The 26,914-nt window shown below is 42.6% G+C and overlaps 1 protein-coding gene, 1 non-coding gene and 1 pseudogene across 4 annotated transcripts in view; 2 read left to right on the top strand and 1 right to left on the bottom strand.

Annotated features, from left to right (window-relative positions):
• DNAJC16 (DnaJ heat shock protein family (Hsp40) member C16) overlaps positions 1-26,914 on the top strand; it is a 40,172-nt gene that overhangs the window by 7,613 nt on the left and 5,645 nt on the right. For all 3 annotated transcript variants that reach the window (XM_074380110.1, XM_003934976.3, XM_074380111.1), the window contains 7 exons: positions 304-370; positions 3,053-3,392; positions 7,980-8,164; positions 10,958-11,062; positions 12,223-12,381; positions 23,265-23,395; positions 26,185-26,368. In XM_074380110.1, coding sequence (XP_074236211.1) covers positions 304-370; positions 3,053-3,392; positions 7,980-8,164; positions 10,958-11,062; positions 12,223-12,381; positions 23,265-23,395; positions 26,185-26,368 — 1,171 coding nt within the window. The remainder of the gene's footprint in view (positions 1-303; positions 371-3,052; positions 3,393-7,979; positions 8,165-10,957; positions 11,063-12,222; positions 12,382-23,264; positions 23,396-26,184; positions 26,369-26,914) is intronic.
• LOC120366241 (small Cajal body-specific RNA 21) lies at positions 5,771-5,910 on the top strand. The gene has a single exon (XR_005580976.1).
• LOC101050786 (nascent polypeptide-associated complex subunit alpha pseudogene) lies at positions 16,824-17,806 on the bottom strand (annotated as a pseudogene).

A 26,914-nucleotide genomic window follows, 5' to 3' on the forward strand; every position in this document is an offset into this window, starting at 1 on the left:
GTTTGGGAGCAGTGTACGTGCATGCACCGTATCCTGCCTTTCCTCTGTGAAATGCTGCGGTTCTATCTGGTGCTTTGAAAACATGCCCCACTGGAATGTTTTGGGGAAAAAATCGCGTATTTCAAAGTTTCATTGATTATAATCATGTAAAGCAACTGATTGCCTCTACCATTTACTTTAAGAAACTTTCCTAACAAAATACCCCTTCATTTGCCTCTGTAATGAACTGTGTGGACAAGGATGTTAAATGACTATGCATAAAAAATTAAATCTGTTCTCACTGTCTGCCCATTTGTGTTTCAGGCATCCTGACAAAAACAAAGATCCTGGAGCAGAAGACAAGTTCATTCAAATCAGTAAGGCTTACGAGGTATTGTGTCCAGCTTTGTTGGGCTTTTTTTGTTTTGTTTTTTTGATTTTTGCTTTTGAGATGGAGTCTTACCCTGTCGCCCAGGCTAGAGTGCAGTGACACCATCTCAGCTCACTGCAAGCTCCTCCTCCCAGGTTCAAGCAATTCTCCTGCCTCATCCTCCCAAGTAGCTGGGGTTATAGGCACCTGCCACCACACTCAGCTAATTTTTGTATTTTTAGTAAAGAGGGGTTTTTACCATGTTGGCCAGACTGGTCTCCAACTCCTAACCTCAGGTGATCCACCTGTCTCAGCCTCCCAAAGTGCTGCAATTACAGGTAGGAGCCACTGCACCCGGCCTTCATGTCCAACTTTGTGATGCATCCATTAGCTCTTATAAAATATGCCTTAGGAAGTGATGATTCATAAAGTTCTCAGAAAGGTCATGTTCCCCATACCCTTGACCCAGTTTCTAAATTGTAATAAAGAGAACATATTTGGCCACATCCTATATATTGAAACAAGTGCCTGAACACTTCAGCTCTTGGAAAAACTGTCCTATCTTAAAGGCTTTAACTAGAATTGTAGAATTACCCTGAATATGTCTGTATATGTCTCTATTGCCTTCTTAGAAATTTACATTAAAGAATTACATACTAATTTGCCTGTATTTATTAAAGTGGCACAAGGTGCCAGGCACAGTGGCACATGCCTATTGTCCCAGCTAGTAGGGAGGCTGAGGCTGAAGGATCGCTTGAATTCAGGAGTTCTGGGCTATAGTACACTATGCTGATCGGGTGTCCGTACTAAGTTCAGCATCATTATGGTGACCTCCTGGGAGCTGGGGACCACCAGGTTGCCTGAGGAGGAGTGAACTGGCCCAGGTTGGAAACGGAGCAGGTCAGAACTCCCGGGCTCATCAGTAGTGGGATCTCGCCTGTGAATAGCCACTGCACTCCAGCCTGGGCAACATAGCAAGACCCCATCTCTTTTTTTTTTTTTTTTGAGGCGGAGTTTTGCTCTTGTTACCCAGGCTGGAGTGCAATGGCGCGATCTCGGCTCACCGCAACCTCCGCCTCCTGGGTTCAAGCAATTCTCCTGCCTCAGCCTCCTGACTAGCTGGGATTACAGACAAGCGCCACCATGCCCAGCTACTTTTTTGTGTTTTTAGTAGAGACGGGGTTTCACCATGTTGACCAGGATGGTCTCGATCTCTCGACCTCGTGATCCACCCGCCTCGGCCTCCCAAAGTGCTGGGATTACAGGCTTGAGCCACCGAGCCCGGCTGACCCCATCTCTTAAAAATAAAAAATAAAGTGGCACAAGGTAACAAATACATTTGAACACAAGATTTTCAATTTTCCGACATGTCAGCTTAAGTAGGTTGGTCCAGAATATGCGTAAAGGAGAAGTCAGTGGCTTCCTGATTTGTGTAGGGCAGGCGTCCCCAAACTTTTTACACAGGGGCCAGTTCACTGTCCCTCAGACCGTTGGAGGGCCGCCACATACTGTGCTCCTCTCACTGACCACCAATGAAAGAGGTGCCCCTTCCTGAAGTGCGGCGGGGGGCCGGATAAATGGCCTCAGGGGGCCGCAGTTTGGGGACGCCTGGTGTAGGGAATGCCCTTCAACAGACTGCTTAGCTCATAGAAATGACACATCATCATCCTAAACAGATTCCTGGATTTTAGACCTCAAAGTTACTTCTAAGTAAAACAAAGTCAACTAACATAAAAAGCACTAGACTATAGCTACTTTTTTGGTGTTCATAGCTTTTCTTATCTTGGTTTGCATTAGTCTAAGTCAATTTTCTTGTGATTGAGCCCTGGTGATCAACATTATGTTTTATTTGTTTTGCTGAAGTGTTTCCGTTGTAGTTTGAAATCTTTAATGCCAAGATGAGCATAACTATCTAAACTGAACAATTTCAGTATTGAATGTTCTTTAATGTTTCTCTAGTGAAAGAAGAGTTTCTCATTCTATTGAATGACTGCATTTAGAATGTCTAATTGGCCGGACACAGTGGCACACTGTAATACCAGCACCTGGGGAGGCTGAGGCATGCGGATCACTTAAGCTCGGGAATTCAAGACCAGACTAGGCAACAAGACGAAACTTCATCTCCACAAAAATACAAAAATTAGCCTGGTGTGGTGGCTTGTGGTGGTGGTCCCAGCTACTCAGGAAGCTGAGGTGGAAGGTTGAGCCAGGAGGGTGGAGGCTACAGAGAGCTATGATCATGCCACTTCACTCCAACCTGAGCAACAAAGCAAAACCCTGTCTCAAAAAGAAAAAGAATATCTAATTATGTAATAATGTCTTTTCTGTTTTGTTAAGAGACAGTCTGTCTCTGTCACTCAGGCTGGATGGAGTATAGTGATATAATCACAGCTCACTTGCAGCCTTGAACTCCTGGGCTCAAGCAATCTCCCACCCACCTCACCCTCCCAAGTAGCTACAACTATAGGCACCCATCACCATGCCTGGCCGATTTTTTTTCTTTTTGTAGCAACGTCTTGCTGTGTGGCCCAGACTGGTCTTGAACTCCTGGCCTCAAGGGATCCTCCAAACCTAGGCCTCTCATAATCGTGTCATAATTTTTGCGTTTATTTTCTTCCTTTGTCTTCTAAGCTGCTTACAGAAAAGTCTTTTGGGTGAATCTTTTTGCCTGTTGTTTAGATTTCTTTTTTCCTTCCTTTATAGATTCTTTCAAACGAAGAAAAGAGATCAAATTATGATCAATATGGAGACGCTGGAGAGAACCAGGGCTACCAGAAGCAGCAACAGCAGCGAGAGTATCGCTTCCGCCATTTCCACGAAAATTTTTATTTTGATGAATCCTTTTTTCACTTCCCTTTTAATTCTGAACGGCGGGACTCAATTGATGAAAAGTATTTATTGCACTTTTCACATTATGTGAATGAAGTGGTTCCAGATAGCTTCAAGAAACCTTACCTCATTAAGATCACTTCGGATTGGTGCTTTAGCTGTATTCATATCGAGCCTGTGTGGAAAGAAGTTGTTCAAGAACTGGAAGAATTGGGTAAGATAATTTTATTCATTACATAGATGACTTTTTTTTTTAAGATGGAGTCTCTCTCTGTTGCCCAGGCTGGAGTGCAGTAGTGCCATCTCGGCTCATTGCAACCTCCACCTGTCATGTTCAAGCCATTCTTCTGCCTCAGCCTCCTGAGTAGCTGGGATTACAGGCACCCACCATCACATCCAGCTAATTGTTGTACTTTTAGTAGAGACAGGGTTTCGCTATGTTGGCCAGGCTGGTTTTGAACTCCTGACTTCAAGTGATCCGCCTGCCTCGGAAGTGCTGGAATTATAGGCATGAGCCACTGTATCCAGCCCCAAAGCAAACTTTTTTAAACACCTGTTTTATAAACCTTTTTGAAAGTCTTTCTTAAATGTATTAGTCTGCTTTCTTCAACCCTGTGACGCCTAAGCACCAATTTTTTGACTTGTGAGCTGAGCCTTGAAGAGGATTGGAAGTCAGCTGAGGAATTTTCAGTCACACAATTTGGTAAAAACTAGTGTGCAAAAGCATCCAATGTTTATAGAGAAGTGTACTGCGGAGGAGGGCCCAGAATTAGCACCACCCCTGACCTTGAGCTCACCATTTAGTTAAAGAGAAAATATATACACAGAGAGCACTGACCTCACATTTGCAAGTACAGAATAATGTGGTGCTGAAGGAGTAGACAAAAGATGACAAGACATTAATTTTGTGTTTTCTAACACCTTGCCCTTGAATCAGATATTTTCTTTTTTTTCCTTTTTTTTTTGGAGACGGAGTTTCGCTCTTGTTACCCAGGATGGAGTGCAATGGCGCAATCTCGGCTCACCACAACCTCCGCCTCCTGGGTTCAGGCAATTCTCCTGCCTCAGCCTCCTGAGTAGCTGAGATTACAGGCACGCGCCACATACCCAGCTAATTTTTTGTATTTTTAGTAGAGACGGGGTTTCACCATGTTGACCAGGATGGTCTCGATCTCTTGACCTCGTGATCCACCCGCCTTGGCCTCCCAAAGTGCTGGGATTACAGGCCTGAGCCACCGCACCTGGCCCCAGATATTTTCATTTGAAACTTTTTTCTCAGTCAGCTTTCATGTGCCAATTACTGTAGTCGACAACAAAAGATATATAATAATAATACTTTTTGTTGAACATTTCCACTCCCTTGCATTGTGGTAAATGCTTTCTGTGCATTTTCTTTGTCCCCAAAGCAACTCAATGAAGGAGAGACTGTTATTATCCCTTTTTTACAGATGAGGAAGCTAAGGCATTGAAGGTTAAGGAACGAATTCAGTGTTATACTACCCATAAGCATCAGTGTTGGATATGGACCCAGGAATCTGACCTTCAGTTTCCTCATCCATAAAGATAGCAATACTTACCATGCAGAGTGGTTGTGAGTAAGAAAAGTATGACGCATATAAAGCTGTAGGCATGATACCTAACATACAAAGCACTCAAGAAGTGGTAATCCCTTGGGCCTTTGTCTTACAGCCACTTGGCCTCCGTAGGTGATGTCTCTTCTGTCTTTACAAATGACCAAATCTCCCAGTATATATGCCTGCTATATTCTTTTTCTTTCATCTGCTCACATAATTCTCTGTGCACTTCCATTTATTGAGATTGTTCCACAGTTATTTTTAATGGCTGTGATGTGATACAACAGTAATACTGTATACTTAGCTCTAAAGAAGAGCCAAGAATCCAGTTTGGATTCTCGTTCTGCAATTTTGTCAGCTTTGCAACCTGGAATAAGGCGCTTTACCTCTCTGAATCCTCTCTCTGATTCTGTAAAATGAGGGAAATGGGCTGTATAATGCCTAAGGTTCCTCCTTTCCTGCCATTGAGAGACTGCAGCCGTCACGGTCCAGTAGCCTGCAGATAGCTTCATTTTGTCTGCTCAGCAATTTTAAAGCATTAAGTTTGGGATCCCTCCATTTACTCAGCATTTCATTTTAGGAGTTTACTAATTAGGAAATAAGCACACAAGAGCACAAAGCTGTGTGTACAAAGATGTACAAGGATGCCTGTCAACATTCCTTATATTGTTAAGAATTAGACCAAAAGCAACCTTTGATACTGTGCTTTGTGATAAGAAATCTATGTATATTTTGGTGTTCATTCCAGTTCTTGGCACAGATCTCCTAAAACCCTTGAGATTGCCTATGAGTAGGGGTGGGCTAAGAGAATCTTTTGCTCTCACATTTGCTCTTGACTCTGATTCCTGACATGGAGCTCCTGATCCTTGGAATTTCCTGCAGGACCAGAAAGGCCAGACCATGATTAGAAGTTTGAAAGTTCTCACTCTCATCCTCCAGAAAGAGGAGAGGAGCTGGAGACTGAGTTAATAATTGATCATGCCTACATGATGAAGCCTTCACAAAAATCCCCGAACTCTGGCTCAGTTTCCTGGGGGGTGGGCCCAGCCTACTCTACCTCCCCTCAGCTGAGCCTACAGTAGAGGGGCCAGGCATCCTCCCTGATGGGAGAGGCATTTGAGTAAGGAGCCTTGCCTCGGGTGTCCTAGCCTCACATTTGCTGGACAAAAAAATGAACATATCTATATGTATATCTAATCCTTGAACTACTGGGTTTGAGATTTCCCAGGGGGCTGAATACATGGAGATGCCCAGAGGGTGACAAGCCCCGAGAGGGCAGGGGTGCCCCCTACTTCCATATGCCTTGCTGTGTGCCTCTCTCTCTTCTGGCCGATCATCTTCTTTGTAATAGCCCTTACACCTAATGTGTAAACATAAGGATTGTTACCCTGAGTTTTGTGAGCCGCTCTAGCAAATTAATTGAACCCAAGGAGGGACTCACAGGACCCTTTGATTTATAGCCAGTTGGTCAAAAGTACAGGACGAAACTGGGGACTTCTGGCCTCTAAAGTGGGAGCAGCCTTTGTGGGACTGAACCCTTAACCTGTGGGACCTGATGCTATCTCTGGGTAGATAGTGTAAGAATCGAGTTGATACCCAGTTAATGTCTGCTGGAGGATTTATGGGGAACCCCCAAGCCCAAAGCATGAGGTGTCAGAAGTGAGGTGTTCAGCTGGGCATAGTGGCACATGCCTGGAATCCCAGCTACTTGGGTGGCTGAGACAGGAAGATGGCTTGAGCCCAGGAGTTTGAGACCAGCCTGGGCAACATAGTGAGACTCCATCTCTTAAACACTGAGTGTCAGGGAAAGTAGTGTGTTGGTGTGAGTAGGAAAAACAGTTTGATTTTTCCTCTCTCATAACTTCAATGTGTGACAATAAAGAACGGGTTAAATAGATTGATGGCCCAGTGAGTTTCTACTATGTGCCAGGCTCTGGTCTGGTGTTGGGGATACACAGGGATCCCTGCCTTCATGAGGCTTAACATTCTAGAAGGGGAGACAGACAATATAACAATTGACAGAAGGAAAGTGGGTGGGACATTAGAAGATGGTAAACACTGTGGGGAAAAAAGTGAAAGTGAGCAGGTTGTGTGTGTGGCCTGAGTGGGCCGTATTTTAAATATGGTACCAAGGTAGGCCCCAGCCAGAAGGACTTGAAGTTGGTGAAGAAGTCAGCTACGCAGAAGTTGGGTAGATACACACTTCAGGCTGAAGGAATAGCCAGTGCCAAGGCCCTGAGGCAGGAATATCCATGTCCTCAGATCACAGCAAGCATGCTGGGGACTGGGGCGGGCTGATGGAGGAGTGGGAGAAGAAAGAGGGCATGGGGAACCAGGGCCAAACACAGAGGGTCTTGTTGGCCTCTGTGAGGATTGTGCATTTTATTCCAACTGAAATGGGTCTTTGCAGGGTTTGGGCAGAGCAGTGATGTGATCCATTTTTATGTTTTAGAAGGAACAGCCTGGCTGCTATGTTAAGAACAGACTGCCAGGAGACATGGAGAAATAGGGGGAGGGCATTTAGGATATTGTTACAGCAACATAGGCAGGAGAGATAATGATGACTCAGAGCAGGGCATATAATGAAAGTGATGAAAAACAGTTGAATTCTGGACATATTCTGAAGAGAAAACCAAAAAGACTTGCTGACAGATTGGAGGTGGGGTGCAACTGATAAGAGAAGCTGAAGATGGTTTTTGGCCTGAGTAACTGAAAGGATGGAGCCGTCATCAACGGAAATGGCAAAGGTGTGGGTGGGACAGGTCTGTGGGAGGGGATCAGGGGTTCGTTTTTGGAAATGTTAAGCCAAAAAATCTAGTAGACATCCAAAAGAAAATGTACATTTATCGGCCCTTAATATTGAATGTGTCTCCAGTGGTAGCAGTAACTAGCCCTCCAAATATATTGATTGAATGAAAGAACAAGAAAAGCTATTCAAGTATTAAGTGAAATAAGTATCAGATGATCCTAGTTTATGTATATGTGTACCCACACATACACACACACACACACACGCATTTGTAACTTTTCTTACATATTGCCAGATTGCCCTGCAGAAAAACTGAGCCAATCTAGAATTCCAGCAGTGAAAGAATGCCAGATAGTCTATTAGGAAAGACATCCTCTGAGGTCGGGATTTCAATTTCACACCAAAAAATTACTTAGCGCTTTTTCCAGCTGCAATGGAGACATAAAAAGCCTTCACTTGTATATTCCATTCTTTTCAGGTGTAGGAATTGGCGTGGTCCATGCTGGGTATGAGAGACGCCTGGCCCATCACCTGGGGGCACACAGCACGCCCTCTATCCTAGGAATCATTAATGGGAAAATCTCCTTCTTCCACAATGCAGTTGTCCGTGAGAATCTGCGACAATTTGTAGAAAGTCTTCTTCCAGGGAACTTGGTGGAAAAAGTAAGTATCTGTCAAGGAAAACATGGCTAAGAAGTGGTTTAAGCCGGGCGCGGTGGCTCAAGCCTGTAATCCCAGCACTTTGGGAGGCTGAGGCGGGTGAATCACGAGGTCAAGAGATCGAGACCATCTTGGTCAACAAGGTGAAACCCCGTCTCTACTAAAAATACAAAAAATTAGCTGGGCATGGTGGCGCGTGCCTGTAATCCCAGCTACTCAGGAGGCTGAGGCAGGAGAATTGCCTGAACCCAGAAGGCGGAGGTTGCGGTGAGCCGATACCGCACCATTGCACTCCAGCCTGGGTAACAAGAGCAAAACTCCGTCCCAAAAAAAAAAAAAGAAGTGGTTTAAGAGGCACATAGGACTGCTAATTGCCCAGAACATTATCTGTAATCCTCTCAAACCTGAATTTCATTATGAGGAAGGCAAGACATATTAATTAATTAATTACTCAAACTAAATCATTTAAGTGAAGTCTGTAGGAGACTAAAAATTGAAATAGATGAAGTAGAGACTGAAAGAATTAATTCCTCTTAATGACCATCTTGCAGATCTTACACTGCCATGGGAATTTGAGCCTAAAATGACAGTGCCTGTTTTCTAAACAAAAAAAAATTAGATCACATGGTAGAAAGTATCAGGGATTTCTTTTCTCTTCTTTTCTTTTCTTTTTTGAGATGGAGTCTTGCTGTTGTTGCCCAGGCTGGAGTGCAGTGGCATGATCTTGGCTCACTGCAACCTCCATCTCCTGGGTTCAAGCGATTCTCCTGCCTCAGCCTCCCAGTAGCTGGAATTAGTGGCACCTGCCACCACACCTGGCTAATTTTTGTATTTTGAGTAGAGACGGGATTTCGCCATGTTGGCCAGGCTAGTCTTGAACTCCTGACCTCAGGTGATCCACCCACCTTGGCCTCCCAAAATGCTGGGATCACAGGCATGAGCCACCACAGCCAGCCAAGAATTAGGGATTTCTTTCCAACTCATAAATTTGTTCATGTGAAGATATTTGTCTTTATTTAAATTTAATTATATTTGGTTATATGTTCAATGATCGTATCTATGGAAAATGCCAGATTCCATGAAATCAAATATTATTTCTGAAACTTTAGAAACTTACAGTGACAATAATATGAATGAATTTCACAAAGAAAAGGTTGAAGAAGCCAAAGTTTACATTAGTTTATAATTTCCATATTTAGGCGCCTAATATATTTTTTTCAATATCTTAAGTTAGGGATCAAAGTAGTTAGGAAAGGACCTCATTTTGCTTTAAATAATTCATTCTTTTAAGAATACCAGGGAGAGTGAACATAAAATATTTTCATCATATTTTTACATGTACTATCCCTAGACTGTCCTGCTGGGATCATTATCTGTAGAAGAAATATTTGTTGGAGTTAACTGTCAGAGAGTATTGTAGGCTCCTAAAAGGATGATGATTGTCTGATGGATCCTCAAACATTTATATAAAATATCTATTCTGTGCCCAGCATAGATTAAGTAGCCATTTCAAGCAGCTTCCAAGCTCATGGGTGATTATTTCCAGTATGTTGGTGTCCATCCTAAAGAGTTGGGAAAGGCTTCCTGGCAGAAGTAACCCTTGGACTGGGTTTGCCAGGTGAGGAGAGAGAAGGAGGGAGTGGGCTGCAGGCAGGCAGAAATCTGGAGACATGAAATAGCCTGCTTTGTAAGAAGTTTTCATTGGTGAGCAGCAGAGGAGGGGGTTAGAAGGGTTCTCAGGAATCTCCCTGTGAGGGCTTCAGAGCACCTCCAAGCCCCTTGAAGGAGCTTGAGCCTTGGCCTGCAGGTGATGAGCCATTGTAGGGTTTTGAGCAGAGGAGTGAAATAATCATGTGGGTTTTATATAAATCCTTCTAGGTGCAGTATGGAAAGAAACTTTTTTTAACGACTATGAAAAATTTCTAGCTAGAAAATTTATTCATGTTTTTAATTTGTTCTCTCAGTAGGAATATTTTAAGATGTCAACGGGGGAAAGTAGCAATTCAGATAACAATAAGTAAAATTATATAATGTGTAGAGGGGGTGGATCACCTTATTTTTATTTAAACCATTTAAAAGGAGCAAGCTGGCCTAGAGTGGTGGCTCATGCCTGTAATCCTAGCATTTTGGGAGGCTGAGGTGTGAGGATCACTTGAGTCCACAAGTTCAAGACCAGCCTGGGCAACATACTGAGAACTGATCTCTACAAAAAAATACAAAAATTAGCCAGGCATGGTGCCATGTGCCTGTAGTCCCAGCTATTCAGGAGGCGAGGTGGGAGGATCACTTGACCTTGGGAGGTTTGGGAGGTTGAAGGTGCAATGAACCATGATCATGCCATTGCACTCTAGCCTGGGCAACAGAGCAAGACCCTGTCTCAGAAAAAAAGGGAAGAGGGGCAAGCTGGGAGACTGAGGCGTGATAGACAGATAGATGATTGATTGGTAGGTAGGTAGGTAAGTAGGTATTAAAAGGGCCAGTGTTGCATTATTTTCTGCTGGATAGTAGATTAAGAAGTATACTCTATAATTAAGCAAGAACCAACTCTGGAAGTTCAATTTTTATAATATGGTCAGTAATTGTTTCAGACAGGATTATGATTTTAGTCTGTAAGAATTAAAATATGAAATCAATATCTCCATTCTTTTAATAGTTTTAGCCAAATGAAGACAAAAAGATTAGTTGTCTGCATTTTTATTTTTTGTCATCTTTTATACTTACTTGATTTATTTTTTCCTCACTGGAGTATGACACAATTGTTAAATATTGAGACTAACATTCTGTTTTCAATTTAAGGTTACAAATAAAAATTATGTCAGATTCCTCTCTGGCTGGCAACAAGAGAATAAGCCTCATGTCCTTCTGTTTGACCAAATGCCCGTTGTGCCACTGTTATACAAGGTACTCTCTGTGCTGGGGTAATGGTTTGGTTTCGTTTCTTTTCTTTTCTTTCTTCTTCTTTTCCTTTCCTTTCTTTCTTTTTTTTTTTCTTTTTTTTTTTTTTAGCAGAAAGTATAATCTCTGAGTTGGAACTTACAGCCTATTTGTCTTTATTGTAAGAAACAGTTTATTCCATGAGAAATGTTTGAAGACCAGAAATTTACTTAACCATCATACATTGAGCACCTACTGATGCCATTTACTGTGCTAGTGCTTTCTATGCACACATCATTTAATCCTTAGAAGGACCCAGTGATAGAGATGTTATCCCTGGTTTTTTGGGGGTTTTTTTTGTTTTTTTTGTGTTTTTTGTTTTTTTTTGAGAAAAACTCTCACTTTGTCGCCCATGCTGGAGGGCAGTGTCGTGATCTAGGCTCACTGAAACCTTCGCCTCCCCGATTCAAGCGATTCTTTCACCTCTACCTCGCAAGTAGCTGGGACTACAGGCACACGCCACCCCACCCGGCTAATTTTTGTATTTTAGTGGAGATGGGCTTTCACCATGTTGACCAGGCTGATCTCAAACTCCTGACCTCAAGTGATCTGCCTGCCTTGACCTCCCAAAGTGCTAGGATTAAAGGCATGAGCCACCATGCCTGGCCACTATCCCTATTCCATAGACCAAGATCATGAGGGTTAGAGTGGTCATGTACTCTACCCAAGTTCTCATTATAGCATGGTGAGTGCAATTCCCATTGACTTCAGACCTGCCCTCTGAATGATGCCCCCACTACACTCCCAGCCTACCTGTTCTCCCCACTACCTCTCATGCCACTGTGACATGAGATGGGAGAGGAAGGTATCCTAATCAGTGGCATGGTCACTGCCAATCTTACCTAATTACGGTACTGGTAATCCCCAGACCAGTACAGATTTCAAGAAGATTATTTTGCCTTAACTATGAAAAAAAAGAAAGGGTTGTTTGTATTTACCTGTTCGTACAGTTTTTGCACATGGAACACCATAAAATTCCTGAAAGTATACAAGGATATGGAAGACCTAGTAGAGCTGTATAAATTGCATGCATCTCTCTGCTCAGTGATGTTAAAAAGCCCTACTTGATTTGTAATTTACATCTTTGCTCTAGTTTTATTTTCTTCCTCTCTCTTATGCCCTAACAGTTGACTGCTTTTGCATACAAAGATTATTTATCATTTGGATATGTACATGTGGGTTTCAGAGGGACAGACGAGATGACGAGGCAGTACAACATCAACATCTACACCCCCACTCTCTTGATCTTTAAAGAACATATCAACAAGCCTGCCGATGTTATCCAGGTACGTGAGGGTCGCCTTGCTTTAAGATTTTCTTTGCATTTTATCCCAAAATTTTGTGTAAATAAACAGCAAAATTGAACAAAGTGGGTGAAGGAAAGGATCAATTAGTTTTCAGTCTCTTCCTTCAGATGCACAAAATTTTTAAATGAATTTTTTTTCTCTAACTTGGTACTATTTGCTTTAAACATTTTTAATTGTAAAAATTTAAAATTTTACCTTTAAAGGGCTTCTGTTGGAAAACCAACAATCTTTTTCCAAAATGAATTTAAAAGTTAAATGCAAACCAATAATAAAAAGGAATAAGAAGAAACCACAAACTAACAGAGAATGTACAGATGAATACTTATCTTAAGGTGGGAAAGGATTAAAAAGCATTGGGAAAAAAAATGTTGGAAAATCTTAATAATTTGACTCTAAGTTGTATATTTTTATGTAAATACTTTAAAATGTAAAGTTAAAAAATGGGAAATACAACAAATATTAAAATACTGATTTTTTAATTTCTAAAGAGCTTTTAATCAAGAAAATCAACACAAAATTCTGAGAGGAGATTCAAATGACTAATAAACGTTAAATCTCAGGCTGGGCTCGGTGTCTCACGCCTATAATCCCAGCACTTTGGGAGGCCGAGGCGGGCAAATCATGACATCCTGGCCAACTCGGTGAAACCCCATCTCCACTAAAAATACAAAAAAAAATTAGCTAGGTGTGGTGGTGCGTGCCTGTAGTCCTAGCTACTCAGGAGGCTGAGGCAGGAGAATCACTTGAACCCAGGAAGCGGAGGTTGCAGTGAGCTGAGATCAACAGAGCAAGACTCTGCCTCAAAAAAAATTAAATCTCATGAGTAATCAGAGAACATTAACCTTTTTCACCCATCAAATTGTCAAAGATTTTCTAAGTTAAAATAGTACTAGTGAGGGTGTAGAGAAATAAGTACTATCTTCCTGGAGGAAGTGGGTTTTTAGAAAAGGAATTTGGTAATATTGTATTAATCACTTAAATTCATGAAATTGTGTGCCAAACACTCTTCTGGGTGTAGGGTTACAGCATTGAGTAAGATCAACAGAATTCCCCGTCCTGTGTCCTACTGGGATAGACAGACCAAGAGTATAACATAGTCTGCTATCATTTATTATATAGTGATAAGTGATAAGGAGAAAGATAAAGCAGGAAAGAGGAATGTGGAGTGTTAGGAGAGAAGGGTTGTACTTAGGCAGTAGAATGGCCTAGAAGGCCCTCACTGAGAGCTTAAACAAAGGGCCTAAGGGAGGTGAGACTGTCTTGCAGGAATCTATACTTTTTTCTTTCCTTTTTTCAGACAGAGTTTCACTTTGGTTGCCCAAGCTGGAGTGCAGTGGTGCAGTCTCAGCTCACCGCAGACTCCGCCTCCTGAGTTCAGGTGATTCTCCTGCCTCAGCCTCCCCAGTAGCTGGAATTACAGGCATGCACCACCACGCTTAGCTAAATTTTATACTTTTTAGTAGAGACAGGGTTTCACCATGTTGGCCAGGCTGGTCTTGAACTCCTGACCTCAGGTGATCTGCCTGCCTTGGCCTCCCAAAGTGCTGGGATTACAGGCGTGAGCCAGTGCAGTTGGCCCATAAAGTTCTCTTGAAATTGTCATTTTAAATGGCTCTATAATATTCCCTTCATGGGATGTACTAATAATTATCCTAGTTACCCTACTGTTGGATATTTGATATTTACATTCCAACAGATCATAAAGTAAGAAGAGCAGGTTTAGGAAGATGATAGCTTTGCCTGTGGACATGTTGAATCAGAGCTGCCTGTAGGAAATAGAAGGGGAGAAGCCCTTTTTACAGTTGGGTATAGGAGTCGAGATCTTAAGAAAGGCATGTAGGCTGGGGATAGAAACTGGTGAATCATCAGTAGATGGTTAGTGGTTGAAGTCCTGAATAGGGTAAGATCTTCCCAGCATAATACTGTAGTCCCCTTGATCCACCCCTACTTATCCCCTTATTCGCCTTTTGAGGTTACACTTAGCCACAGTCAACCAGTCCAAAACACAGGTAAGTGCAATACAATAAGATGTTTTGAGTGAGGAGGACTGTGTTCACATAACTTTATTACAGTGTATTGTTAGAATTGTTCCGTTCTAATATTAGTTACTGTTGGTAATCTCTTGCTGTGTCAAATTGATACACTTTATCATAGGCATGTGTATATAGGAAAAAAACATAGTATCTGTAGAGTTCAGTACTATATTGTTTCAGGCACACACTGGGGGTCTTGGAATGTATCCTCTGCAGTTAAGAAACGACTGCTGTATGTAAAGTAAGGCCAGAAGGAGGCCAAGGACAAAACTCAGGACAGCCACCAGCACAAGGGGGTGCCTGATGGAGATGAGAAGGTGCTGAGAGACAGGAAGAAAACAAATGTCAGTGGCCGAATAGAAAAGAGAAGATAATCTCAATCCAGGGTCAGTGGATGAGGATTTCCTAAATTGGTTTTTAGTAACAGTTTATACTTTTGAGAATTATATTCATTTATCCCCTGGGGAAAATTGTAAATCAAATGCATTTACAAAATTACTGGTAGAATGGTTGCTTTACCAACCTACTCTGTGGATATCAAGTGTATGCTTAACAAACTCAGTTTTCCCAGCAGTAGGTGGCTTAATGACCACTAGTAGCACCAGTGGTTTCCTATTACTCTAGGTAATTTGTTTTCATTCCTATATGGTATTTATGGCCATTATAATTTATTGATTCATTCCTACATTGGGGGCTTTGAGGAATAGTGTTGCAATGAGTATCATTACCCAAGCACAGAGTTCTCTAGGACAGCTGTTTTTAGACTGTGGTTCATAGACTCCTGGGGGTTCCCAGAGATCCTTCAAGAAGAAGTCTGTGGGATCATAATAACAAGACACGATTTGTCTTTTTCACTGTGTGGACATTTGTACTGATGGTGCCAAAGCAATAGTGGGTGAAGCTGCTGGCACCAATGCATGAATCCAGGCAGGACACCAGGCCTCCTGCCATCATTGTGTGCTTCACTCCCCAAGCACGCGCAGCAAAGACAAACAGACAACACTAGATTCACTTTATATCTTTGGTTTTGTTTTGTTTTTTTGAGACAGAGACTTGCTCTGTCACCCAAGCTGGAGTACAGTGGCACAATCTCAGCTCACTGCAACCTCTGCCTCCCAGGTTTAAGCGATCCTCCTGCCTCAGCCTCCCGACTTGATGGGGATTACAGGTGCCTGCCACCATGCCTGGCTAATTTTTGTATTTTTAGTAGAGAGAGGGTTTCACCATGTTGGCCAGGCTGTTCTTAAATTCCTGACCTCAGGTGATCCACCCACCTCAGTCTCCCAAAGTGCTGGGATTACAGGCATGAGCCACTGTTTCTGGCCTCACTTTATATCCTTGATGAAGCAGTAAGAAGTATTACTTTTATTAATTAGATTATGTTTTTGAGATTCATACCTGTCATTATGTGGAACTTAATATTCATTCTCGTCGTTGAAAACTGCATGACCAGGCAGTGTCTCATGCCTGTAATCTCAGCACTCTGGGTGGTTGAGGCGGGCAGATCACTTGAGCCCAGGAAGTCGAGATTAGCCTGGGCAACATGACAAAACCTTGTCTCTACCAAAAATACAAAAGGGCGTGATGGTACACACCTGAAGTCCCAGTTACTTGGGGGGCTGAGGCAGGAGGATTGCCTGAGCCTGGAAGGTTGAGGCTACAGTGAGCCATGTTCTTGTCACTACACTACAACCTGGACAACAGAGAAAGATCCTGTCTAGGAAAAAAGAAAAGAAAATTGCATGGTAGGAATAGACTGCAGTGTGTTTGTCCATTCTATTGTTGACAGTTTTTCTAGTTTTTGGTTGTTTGAATAATGATGCTATGAATATGTTCTTGTATTTTGTGTCTTTTTGATGAACATAAGTTCTTTTAATATAGTCATTTGTAACCATACTTTCCTTTGTGATTGGTTCTTGTTTCTATTTAAGACATATTTCCCCTACATCAAAATCATGAAGATATTCTTCTCATAGAGCTTCTAAAAGCTGTATAGCTTTGCCTTTTATATTTAATTATTTAAATGATATCTGATAGAACAAATCTCTCACTTTGTTTTTTTAGATTTGGGGAAACGGTTTTTTCTTCAAAAGCGTCTTGGCTATTGGTCTTTTGTACTTTTTGTATACATTTTAAATTCTGTCAACTTCCATCAAAACAAACCAACCCAAAAAACCTACTGGTGTCTTACTTAGCTTATTCTTAAGTCAGTTTAGGGAGAATAGAGATAATATAAAAGGCAAAGCTATACAGCTTTTAGAAGCTCTGAGAATATCTTCATGATCTTGATCTAGGGGAAGTATGTCTTAAAGTCCTTACAAAATTGAGCCTTCCAACCTTTCAACATGATACATCTCTTTTATTTGTTTAGGTCTTCTGTAATATGTCTTCATAAATTTTATAATTTTCTCTGGAAAGATCTTTTTTTTCCAACTTATTTCTAGGTACCTCCTATTTTTTCAATAGCTCATACTGCAGAAAAAAAATTTTTTTTTTGTTAGTTCATCCAACGAGAAGCCATAACTTTATTTATGATAGAAACAGTACACATTTCAAACCAAGCTGCAGTTACTCCTTTGAGACACCAAAAAAAGTTGCTTTCAGATGGTTACATTGTTAATACCATAATAGCATTTACAATGTCATTACTGTTGTTCTTCAGGGCTCCGACTGCCTTTGCTCTCAACACATTTGCTTGTGACGTGACCGGTTTTATGTCTTTAACTTCTACACCTGTTTCATTGACCTCTCTCTCTTCACTCTCCTCTTGTACAGTTGGAGTCTGTGTGTTTTCTTGAATGTTTGAGACAGCTTCACCTTGAACTTTGAATTTCTCAGCAGCTACTAGTTTTGCTTGCTGAGATAAATCTTCGATCTTGGCTTCCCCAAACACTACGTAGGTATCCGAAGCAGGGCTCTTGGAGACATCTGATTTTGTGATGACAAAGAGGATATTCTTAGATTTCCAGATAGTGACTCTAGTACCTCCTATAACCCGTCGAAGACCCAGTTTGGACATAGCCTTCCGTGCCTTCTTTTCACTTTGACTCTGTTTTGCTTTACTGACGAGTTCTTCATCTATCTCAGCTGCTGCCGCCAGCTGGGCTTGTTGTGTGGTTGCCTGGTGGAGTACTGTTCTTCACGGTCTGGTACTGATTCATCACTGTCAGATTCTGTTCCAGATCCTGTCTCAGGCTGGGGCTGCGGCAACTCCTGCTCTGTAGCAAGGACAGTTTCTGTGGCTTCGCCGGGCATTTTGTGCAGGGAACACGGAATCCCAGAAAAAATTTTTTAAAGAAGAATGTAAGGCCAGGTGTGATGACTCACACCTATAATCCTAGCACTTTGGGAGGCCAAGGTGGATGGATCACCTGAGGTTGGGAGTTCGATACCAGCCTGACCAACATGGAGAAACCCGTCTCTACTAACAATACAAAATTAGCTGGGCATGATGGCGCGTGCCTGTAATCTCAGCTACTCAGGAGGCTGAGGCAGGAGAATCGCTTGAACCTGGGAGGCGGAGGTTGCAATGAGCCGAGATTGCACCATTGTACTCCAGTCTGGGCAACAAGAACTAAACTCCATCTCAAAAAAATAATAAGGCTGGCTAGATGTGGTGGCTCACACCTGTAATCCGAGCACTTTGGGAGGCTGAGGCAGGTGGATCAGTTGAGGTCAGGAGTTGGAGACCAGCCTGACTAACGTGGTGAAACCCCATCTCTAGTAAAACTACAAAAATTAGCAGGGCGTGGTGGCACATGCCTGTAATCCTAGCTACTCAGGAGGCTGAGGCAGGAGAATTGCTTGAACTGGGAGGTGGATGTTGCAGTTAGCAGAGATCACACCATTGCACTCCAGCCAGGATAACAAGAGTGAAACTCCATCTCAAAAAAAAAGAAAATGTAAAGGGACTGGGTGCAGTGGTTCACCCTAGCACTTCTGGAGGCTGAGGTAGGAAGATCACTTGAGTTCAGGAGTTTGAGACCAGCCTGGGCAACGTAGTGAGAACTTGTCTTTTTTTTTTTTTTTTAAAGAAAAGAAAAAAGAATGAAAACAGTATCCTTTTACTGATTTCTCTGTTGATATAAGCAATACAATTTTTTTTTTTTTTTTTTTTTTTTTCAGACAGAGTCTTGCTCTGTCGCCCAGTCTGGGGTGCAATGGCACGATCTCAGCTCACTGCAACGTCCGCCTCCCGGATTCAAGCAGTTCTCCTGCCTCAGCCTCCTGAGTAGCTGGGATTACAGGCATGCACCAACCACCATGCCCCACTAATTTTTTTTTTTTTTTTTTTTGAGACGGAGTTTCGCTCTTGTTACCCAGGCTGGAGTGCAATGGCGCGATCTCGGCTCACCGCAACCTCCGCCTCCTGGGTTCAGGCAATTCTCCTGCCTCAGCCTCCTGAGTAGCTGGGATTACAGGCACGCGCCACCATGCCCAGCTAATTTTTTGTATTTTTAGTAGAGACGGGGTTTCACCATGTTGACCAGGATGGTCTCGATCTCTTGACCTCATGATCCACCCGCCTCAGCCTCCCAAAGTGCTGAGATTACAGGCTTGAGCCACCGCGCCCGGCCTAACTTTTGTGTTTTTTAGTAGAGGAAAGGTTTTGTCATGTTGGCCAGACTGGTCTCGAATACCTGACCTCAGGTAATCCGCCTGCCTCGGCCTCTCACAGTGCTGGGATTACAGGCATCAGCCACAGCACCTGGCCTTGATTTTTAAGTATAGACTTTGTATCATCCAGCAACCTTGCTGAACTCTTGTACTAACTTAAATAATTTATCTGTGCTATCTTTTAGACTGGCTAACTATACAATCCTATCCCCTGAGATTAATGACAATTTTACTTCTTTGTTTTCCAGCCCTCCTTTTATTTCTTTTTCTGACGTTACTTCTGATGTCTGACATGATGTGGAATAGAAGCTTAGTAATTGGGGCTGTCCTTGTTCTTGATTTCAAAGGGAGGAAAGGCTTTTAGCATTTCCCCAATAAACATGTTTGCAGAAGCCTTTTAAAATGTGGAGACCCTTTATCAGGTTAAAGGTCTGTCTAATCTTTGTTGACTAAAAGTTCTAACCACAAATGGTATGACTTTTATCAAATACTTTTCTGCATCCATTAGATTATTCTGATTTTTCTTCTTTAATCTTTTATAATGTGCTAACTCATAGTAATTCATTCTCTAATGTTAAACCTAGCTTGCATTCATGAAATAAATTCAACAAGATCATGATTTCTATTATGCTTTCAATATATTGCTGGATTCCATTTGCTAACATGTTGCTTAGGACATTGACATTCATGTTCAGAAATGAGATTGACTTCTAACTTCTCTTTCTCGTGATACTCATGTGGGGCTTTTCCTCTTCTCAAGAAGACTTTTTAAGATTATCTTCCTTGCCGGGCGCGGTGGCTCAAGCCTGTAATCCCAGCACTTTGGGAGGCCGAGGCGGGTGGATCACGAGGTCGAGAGATCGAGACCATCCTGGTCAACATGGTGAAACCCCGTCTCTACTAAAAATACAAAAAATTAGCTGGGCATGGTGGTGCGTGCCTGTAATCCCACCTACTCAGGAGGCTGAGGCAGGAGAATTGCCTGAACCCAGGAGGCGGAGGCTGCGGTGAGCCGAGATCGCGCCATTGCACTCCAGCCTGGGTGACAAGAGCGAAACTCCGTCTCAAAAAAAAAAAAAAAAAAAAAAAAAAAAGATTATCTTCCTTGAAAATTTGATTGAAATCATCTATATAATGGCATCTGGGCCTTTAGCTTGGGTTTTTGGGTTTCGCTTTAAGGAAAGATTTTTGGCTACTGATTATTTAGGTTTTCCATTTTAACTTCTGCTTTGTAGGTTGTGATCTCTTCTTGCCATCCTTGAGAATGGTTATTTATGCTTTCTCTTTTGTTTTCATGATTGGTTTTGCCAGAGGTTTGTCAATTGTATTCGCTTTTTCAAATAACCAGTTTTGTTTGGCTTTGTGGCTTTGTCAGTTCTTGTTCTTCTTCTTCTTGTTCTTCTTCTTCTTGTTCTTCTTCTTCTTCTTCTTCTTCTTCTTCTTCTTCTTCTTCTTCTTCTTCTTCTTCTTCTTCTTCTTTCTTCTTCTTCTTCTTCTTCTTCTTCTTCTTTCTTCTTCTTTCTTCTTCTTTTCTTCTTCTTCTTCTTTCTTCTTCTTTCTTCTTCTTTCTTCTTCTTCTTTCTTCTTCTTTCTTCTTCTTCCTTCTTCTTCCTTCTTCTTCCTTCTTCCTTCTTCCTTCTTCCTTCTTCCTTCTTCTTCTTCTTCTTCTTCTTCTTCTTTCTTCTTCTTCTTCTTCTTCTTTCTTTTCTTCTTCTTCTTCTTCTTTTCTTCTTTCTTCTTTCTTCTTTCTTCTTCTTTCTTCTTTCTTCTTCCTTCTTCCTTCTTTCTTCTTCCTTCTTCCTTCTTCTTCCTTCTTCTTCCTTCTTCTTCCTTCTTCTTCCTTCTTCTTCTTCCTTCTTCTTCCTTCTTCTTCTTCCTTCTTCTTCCTTCTTCTTCCTTCTTCTTCCTTCTTCTTCCTTCTTTTTTTGTGACAGAGTCTTGCTCTGTCACCAGGTTGGAGTGCAGTGGTGCAATCTCGGCTCACCGCAACCTCTGCCTTCCAGGTTCAGATGATTCTCCTGTCTCATCCTCCCGAGTAGCTGGGACTACAGGTGCATGCCACCACACCTAGCTAATATTTATATTTTTAGTAGAGATGGGGTTTCACCATGTTGGCCAGGATGGTCTCTATCTCTTGACCTCAGGTGATCTGCCCACCTCGGCCTCCCAAAGTGCTGGGATTACAGTCATGAGCCACCGTGCCTGGCCAGTCCTTCTTCTTATATTAATATATTCATTTTTGTTTCATTAATTTCTATTTTTATCTGTATTATTTCCTTTCTACCTTCATATTTTTGCTGTTGTTGACTTTTTGACAGAGATGTTTATTAACTTTTTTCTGTTAACGTTAATTATAAAATTCCCCTTCAATTACCACTTTATTTGTATCTCAGAGTTCTTATGAATAGTATTTTTCATTAGTCATTAGAGTTCCAAATATTTTGTAATATCCGATAGGCTTTCTTGTTCTCGGATTTTATTTTGTTTTTCTGAGACAGTCTTGCTCTGTCACCCAGGCTGGAGTGCAGTGGTGTCATCTTGGCTCACAGCCCCCTTGACCTCCTATGCTCAAGTGATCCTCACACCTCAACCTCCCAAGTAGCTGGGATTATAGGTGCATGCCACCGTGCCCAGCCAACTTTTTTTTTCTTTTTGTTTTTTTCTTTTCTGAGACAGGGTTTTACTCCCATTGCCCAGGCTCATCTCACTACAACTTCTGCCTCCCCAGCTCAAGCAGTCCTCCTGCCTCAGCCTCCCAAGTAGCTGGAACTAAGGCCACACCTGGCTAATTTTTGTACTTGTAGTAGAGACAGGATTTTACCATGTTGGCCAGGCTGGTCTCGAACTCCTGACCTCAAGTGATCCACCCACCTTGGCCTCCCAAAGTGCTGGGATTAAAGGGATGAGCCACTGTGCCCAGCCCTTTTTTTTTTTATTTATTTTTTGTGAGACAGGGTCTCAGTCTGTCACCCAGGCTAGAGTGCAGTGGTATGATCCTAGCTCACTGCAGTCTCTGACTCTTGGGCTGAAGCAGTCCTCCCACCACCCTCTCCCAGGTAGCTGAGATTGCAGGCATGCACTACCATGCCTGGCTAATTTTTTTTACTTTTAGTAGAGACAAGGTCTCACCTATTGCCCAAGCAGGTCTCCTAAGCTCAGGCAGTCCTCCTGCCTTGACCTCCCAAATTGCTGTGATGATAGGAGTGAGCCACTGTGCCCGGCCTTTTGTTTGTTTGTTTTTAATTTTTTGTAGAGATGGGATCTCTCTATGTTGCACAGGCTGGTCTGTAACTCTTGGGTTCAAGGGCTCCTCCTGCCTCAGCCTCCCAAAGCATTTGGATTAGAGGAGTGAGCCTCCATACCTGGACATGTTTCTTAATTTCCAAACATAAAGGGAAATGTTTACATTTCTGGTTTGCATTTTATATGGAATTCTAGGTTAATTACCTTGTGGTCAGAATACCTGCTGTCAGTGATTTCAGTCCTTTGAAATGTGTGAAAGTTAGTAATAAAATAGTCATACAGTTTTGTAATCTGCCTTTGATGCTTTGTAACATTGTTGCTTTGGGATTTATTTTTAATTGCTCAGTTTGCTACGAATCTTGAATGGAAATAAATTTGCCTAAAATTCAGAATGATTGACTTTTTGTTTTTGTTTGAGATGGAGTCTCATTCTCTTGCCCAGGCTGGAGTGCAGTGGCGCAGTCTCGACTCACTGCAACCTCTACCTCCTGGGTTCAAGTGATTATCTTGCCTCAGCCTCCCAAGTAACTGGGACTGCAGGCATGTGCCATCATGCGTGGCTAATTTTTGTATTTTTAGTAGAGACAGGGTTTCACTGTGTTGGCCAGGCTGGTCTCGAACTCTTACCTCGTGATCCACCCACCTTGGCCTCCCAAAGTACTGGGATTACAGGTGTGAGCCACCACGCCTGGCCATTGTTGACTTTTTAATTTGTCAGCATAAAACAGTATATAAAAATGTTTCAGTGGGAAGTGTACTTGATTTTCCCTTTGATCTGAAATAGCTACATCCTTGCTTTCAGCCCTGCATGGCTGAAATCGATGTTTATTTGCTCTAATAGGTCTGTCTTGTTTGGTTATATTACTTTAGTCAAGGCCAGCCACATTTTTATTAAGCTGGTAAGTAAAGCCCATCTACTTGCATTGAGAACACTGCATAAAATCTAGCTGCTTCTTGGTTTTTCTCTAGGCCCGAGGTATGAAGAAGCAAATCATTGATGACTTTATCGCCCAAAACAAGTATCTGTTGGCAGCCAGGCTCACCAGCCAGAAGTTGTTCCATGAACTCTGCCCTGTGAAACGGTCTCACCGACAGAGAAAGTAAGGACTCAAGGCTTTCCCTCTGCTTGTCATTACAATAGAAGGATCATGTTGCATTTTACTATAGGGTAACTGGACATCTGTCCTGTAACAGTGAGAACTTATTCTTCATTTCACAAATACTGATTAGTAACTATGATGGTAATGGGATGTATTAGTCCAGGGCACCTTAGCACCAAATTGTTGGATGTGCCAGCCTGTCCTAGTGGTCAGAGAACACTTCCCTAAGACGTAACACTTCAGCTCAGACCTGAGGGATGAGCACAGTTTAGCCAGGAGTCCGGGAGTGACTGGGTCACTTTACAGAAGCATGGAATATGGAAGAGTTATTATCCCCACCAGAGCATTCCACTCAGGGTGAGTCTTCAGAGGTCTTTGGGAAGGAGCAAGGATGATGATTAAACAGTATAGAAGTATAGAGTACTGAGAAAATGGATTAGTGGGAATCAGGAAGGCTAAGTTACTTGCATTCAATAAAGTATGAAGAGTTACTATACCAAGTATCTTAAAAGTCTAGAATTTCAAGGAATATATTCATCATACCTTCGCAGGTGAAAGAGTCAGTGGCTTTAAATTTAGGGCTGTTTTCATCTGTAAAAGGTATCTGGATATAGAAGGAAAATGTTATCAATCATGTTATTTGAAAATATGAAACATAAATAATTTCCCAGTGTTTCTTGGCTTTTCAGATTCCTTTATAGTCTTAAGAGTGAAGAAAAAAATGACTTAAATATAAAAAAAGAATATCCTTGACTGTAAGGATTGTTTACGCAGCCTTCAAAAAATATCCCAAATCCACACACTTCTCACTTTAAAAAAAAAATTTTTTTTTTTTTTTTGAGACGGAGTTTCCCTCTTGTTGCCCAGGCTAGAGTACGATGGCACGATCTTGGCTCACTGCAACCTCTGCCTCCTGGGTTCAAGCGATTCTCCTGCCTCAGCCTCCTGAGTAGCTGGGATTACAGGCATGCGCCACCATGCCCAGCTAGTTTTTAGTAGAGACTGGGTTTCTTCATGTTGGTCAGGCTGGTCTCGAACTCCCGACCTCAGGTGATCCACTTGCCTTGGCCTCCCAAAGTGCTGGGATTACAGGCATGAGCCACCATGCCCAGCCTTAATTTTTTTTTTTTTTAATCATTACACTGGAACAAGCCACCATCATCTCCCAGTGAGACCCCCTGCAGGCTTCCAACTAGTCTCTCTGCTCCATTCCACTCTTACACCCTCCAGGCAGGTGTCCACACATGAGCCAGTGATCTTTGAAAGTGCGAATCAGGGCCGGGCACAGTGGCTCACATCTGTAATCCCAGCACTTTGGGAGGCCAAGGTAGGTGGATCATGAGGTGAGGAGTTCGAGACCAGCCTGGCCAAGATGGTGAAACCCCGTCTCCCTGTCTCTACTAAAAATACAAAAATTAGCCAAGCACGGTGGCACATACCTATAATCCCATCTACTCAGGAGGCTGAGGCAGGAGAATCACTTGAACCCGGGAGGCGGAGGTTGCAATGAGCTGAGATCGTGCCATTGCACTCCAGCCTGGGCAACAGAGTGAGACTCCGTCTCAAAAAAAGAAAGTGCAAATCAGATCCAGTCACTCTCTATCCTGGGGTCTTTGCACTTGGAGTTCTCTCTGCCTGGGATGCTCTGACCCCATTTCTTCTCATGACAATGTCACCTTCTCAGTTGGCATTTCCCTGACTAACCTGTCTGATAGACAGTGACTTCTACCCTCTCTGGCCTCTCTCTGTCCCCTGTTCTTCATCTTTTTTTTTTTTTTTTTTTTTTCAAATAGCACTTGTTGATACCTGTCATGATGTATCTGTTTTTATTTGTTTTCTATCTTCCCCACTGGAATATCAGCTCCATGAGGGCAAGAATATTGTCTGTCTTACCTGGCATATAGTAAGTGCTCAGTAAATATTTTTGGGAGAATGAATAGCTAAACTTTCCATTGGAACTTTGCAGAAGAAGCCCTTTGGAATGATGCTCAGTGGACTCTGGCCCAAGAGAGATTTGACCAGCCCTCCCTGTAGTGGAAGAACTAGGACAAACAGTTTCTAAAAGGCCCTGCTGACTAGGAGCAGCGGCTCACACCCCTAGAATCTCAGCACTTGTGGGGCCAAGGTGGGTGGATCACTTGAGGCCAGGAGTTCAAGACCAGCCTGGCCAACATAGTGAAAACCCGTCTCTACTAAAAATACAAAAACCAGCTGGGTGAGGTGGTACATGCCTGTAATCCCAGCTACTTGGGAGGCTGAAGCAGAGTCATTTTAACTCAGGAGGCAGAGTTACAATGAGCTGAGATTGCACCACTGCACTCCAGCCTGGACAACAGAGCAAGACTCCACCTCAAAAGATAAAAGTCCCTACTACATCAGAGATTCAGTGACCAATCCCTTAAAAGAAATTCATTCCAGGCACAGTGGCTCATACCTATAATCCCAACACTTTGGAAACCTGGGATATGAGGATTGCTTGAGGGCAGGAGTTCAAGACCAGCCTGGGCAATATAAACAAAACTGTATATAATTTCATATGTTATATATAAAATTTAAAAATTCCTAAATGTGGTAAAGAAGTTTGGTTTGGGAAAAACATCACAGATTGGGAAAAGAAACAGTTTGTTAATGGCTTGGAAATCTTCCCTTAGTAGAGCTGTCAGCTTTCACTGGGCACAGTATATTCACTTCTGTATGATGAGCTTCTCTTCACCTTCACTTGCCATTATAAGTGCTGGCCCTGCCGTCAGGGGTTAGTTATAAAGCTTTCTCTTTTTGTTGTTGTGCAGGTACTGTGTGGTTTTATTGACTGCTGAGACTACCAAGTTGAGCAAACCCTTTGAGGCTTTCCTGTCCTTTGCCCTGGCAAACACACAAGACACAGTGAGATTTGTACATGTCTACAGCAATCGGCAGCAGGAGTTTGCCAACACCTTACTACCAGACAGTGAGGTGTTTCAAGGAAAATCAGCGGTGAGCCACAGAGTCTCTCCTCATCCCAGGCTCTTCACAAGCACGTGGCACTTGACTCTGTTTCCTTCTTCCTTGGGAGTGTTGAATACAGATTCTAGGAAATCTGGAACTCTGAAAGCTATTTTCAAAGCCTATTCTTTTTTTTTTTTTGTGAGACAGAGTCTTGCTCTATCGCCAGGCTGGCATGCAGTGGTGCGATTCTCGGCTCACTGCAACTTCCATTTTCCGGTTTCAAGCGATTCTTCTGCTGCAGCCTTCCAAGTAACTGGGACTACAGGCATGCACCACCACGCCCGGCTAATTTTTTGTATTTTTAGTAGAGACAGGGTTCACCACGTTGGCCAGGATGGTCTCGATCTCTTGACCTCATGATCCGCCCACCTCGGCTTCCCAAAGTGCTGGGATTACAGGCTGGGGATATAGTGACATGATCTTAGCTCACTGTTGCCTCAACCTCCCAGGCTCAAGTGATCCTCACACCTCAGCCTCCCAAATAGCTGGGACTACAGGCATACATCACCACACCTGACTAATCTTTTGTGTTTT

The sequence above is a fragment of the Saimiri boliviensis genome, chromosome 11, assembly GCF_048565385.1.
Source record: "Saimiri boliviensis isolate mSaiBol1 chromosome 11, mSaiBol1.pri, whole genome shotgun sequence".
NCBI classification, from domain to species: domain Eukaryota; kingdom Metazoa; phylum Chordata; class Mammalia; order Primates; family Cebidae; genus Saimiri; species Saimiri boliviensis.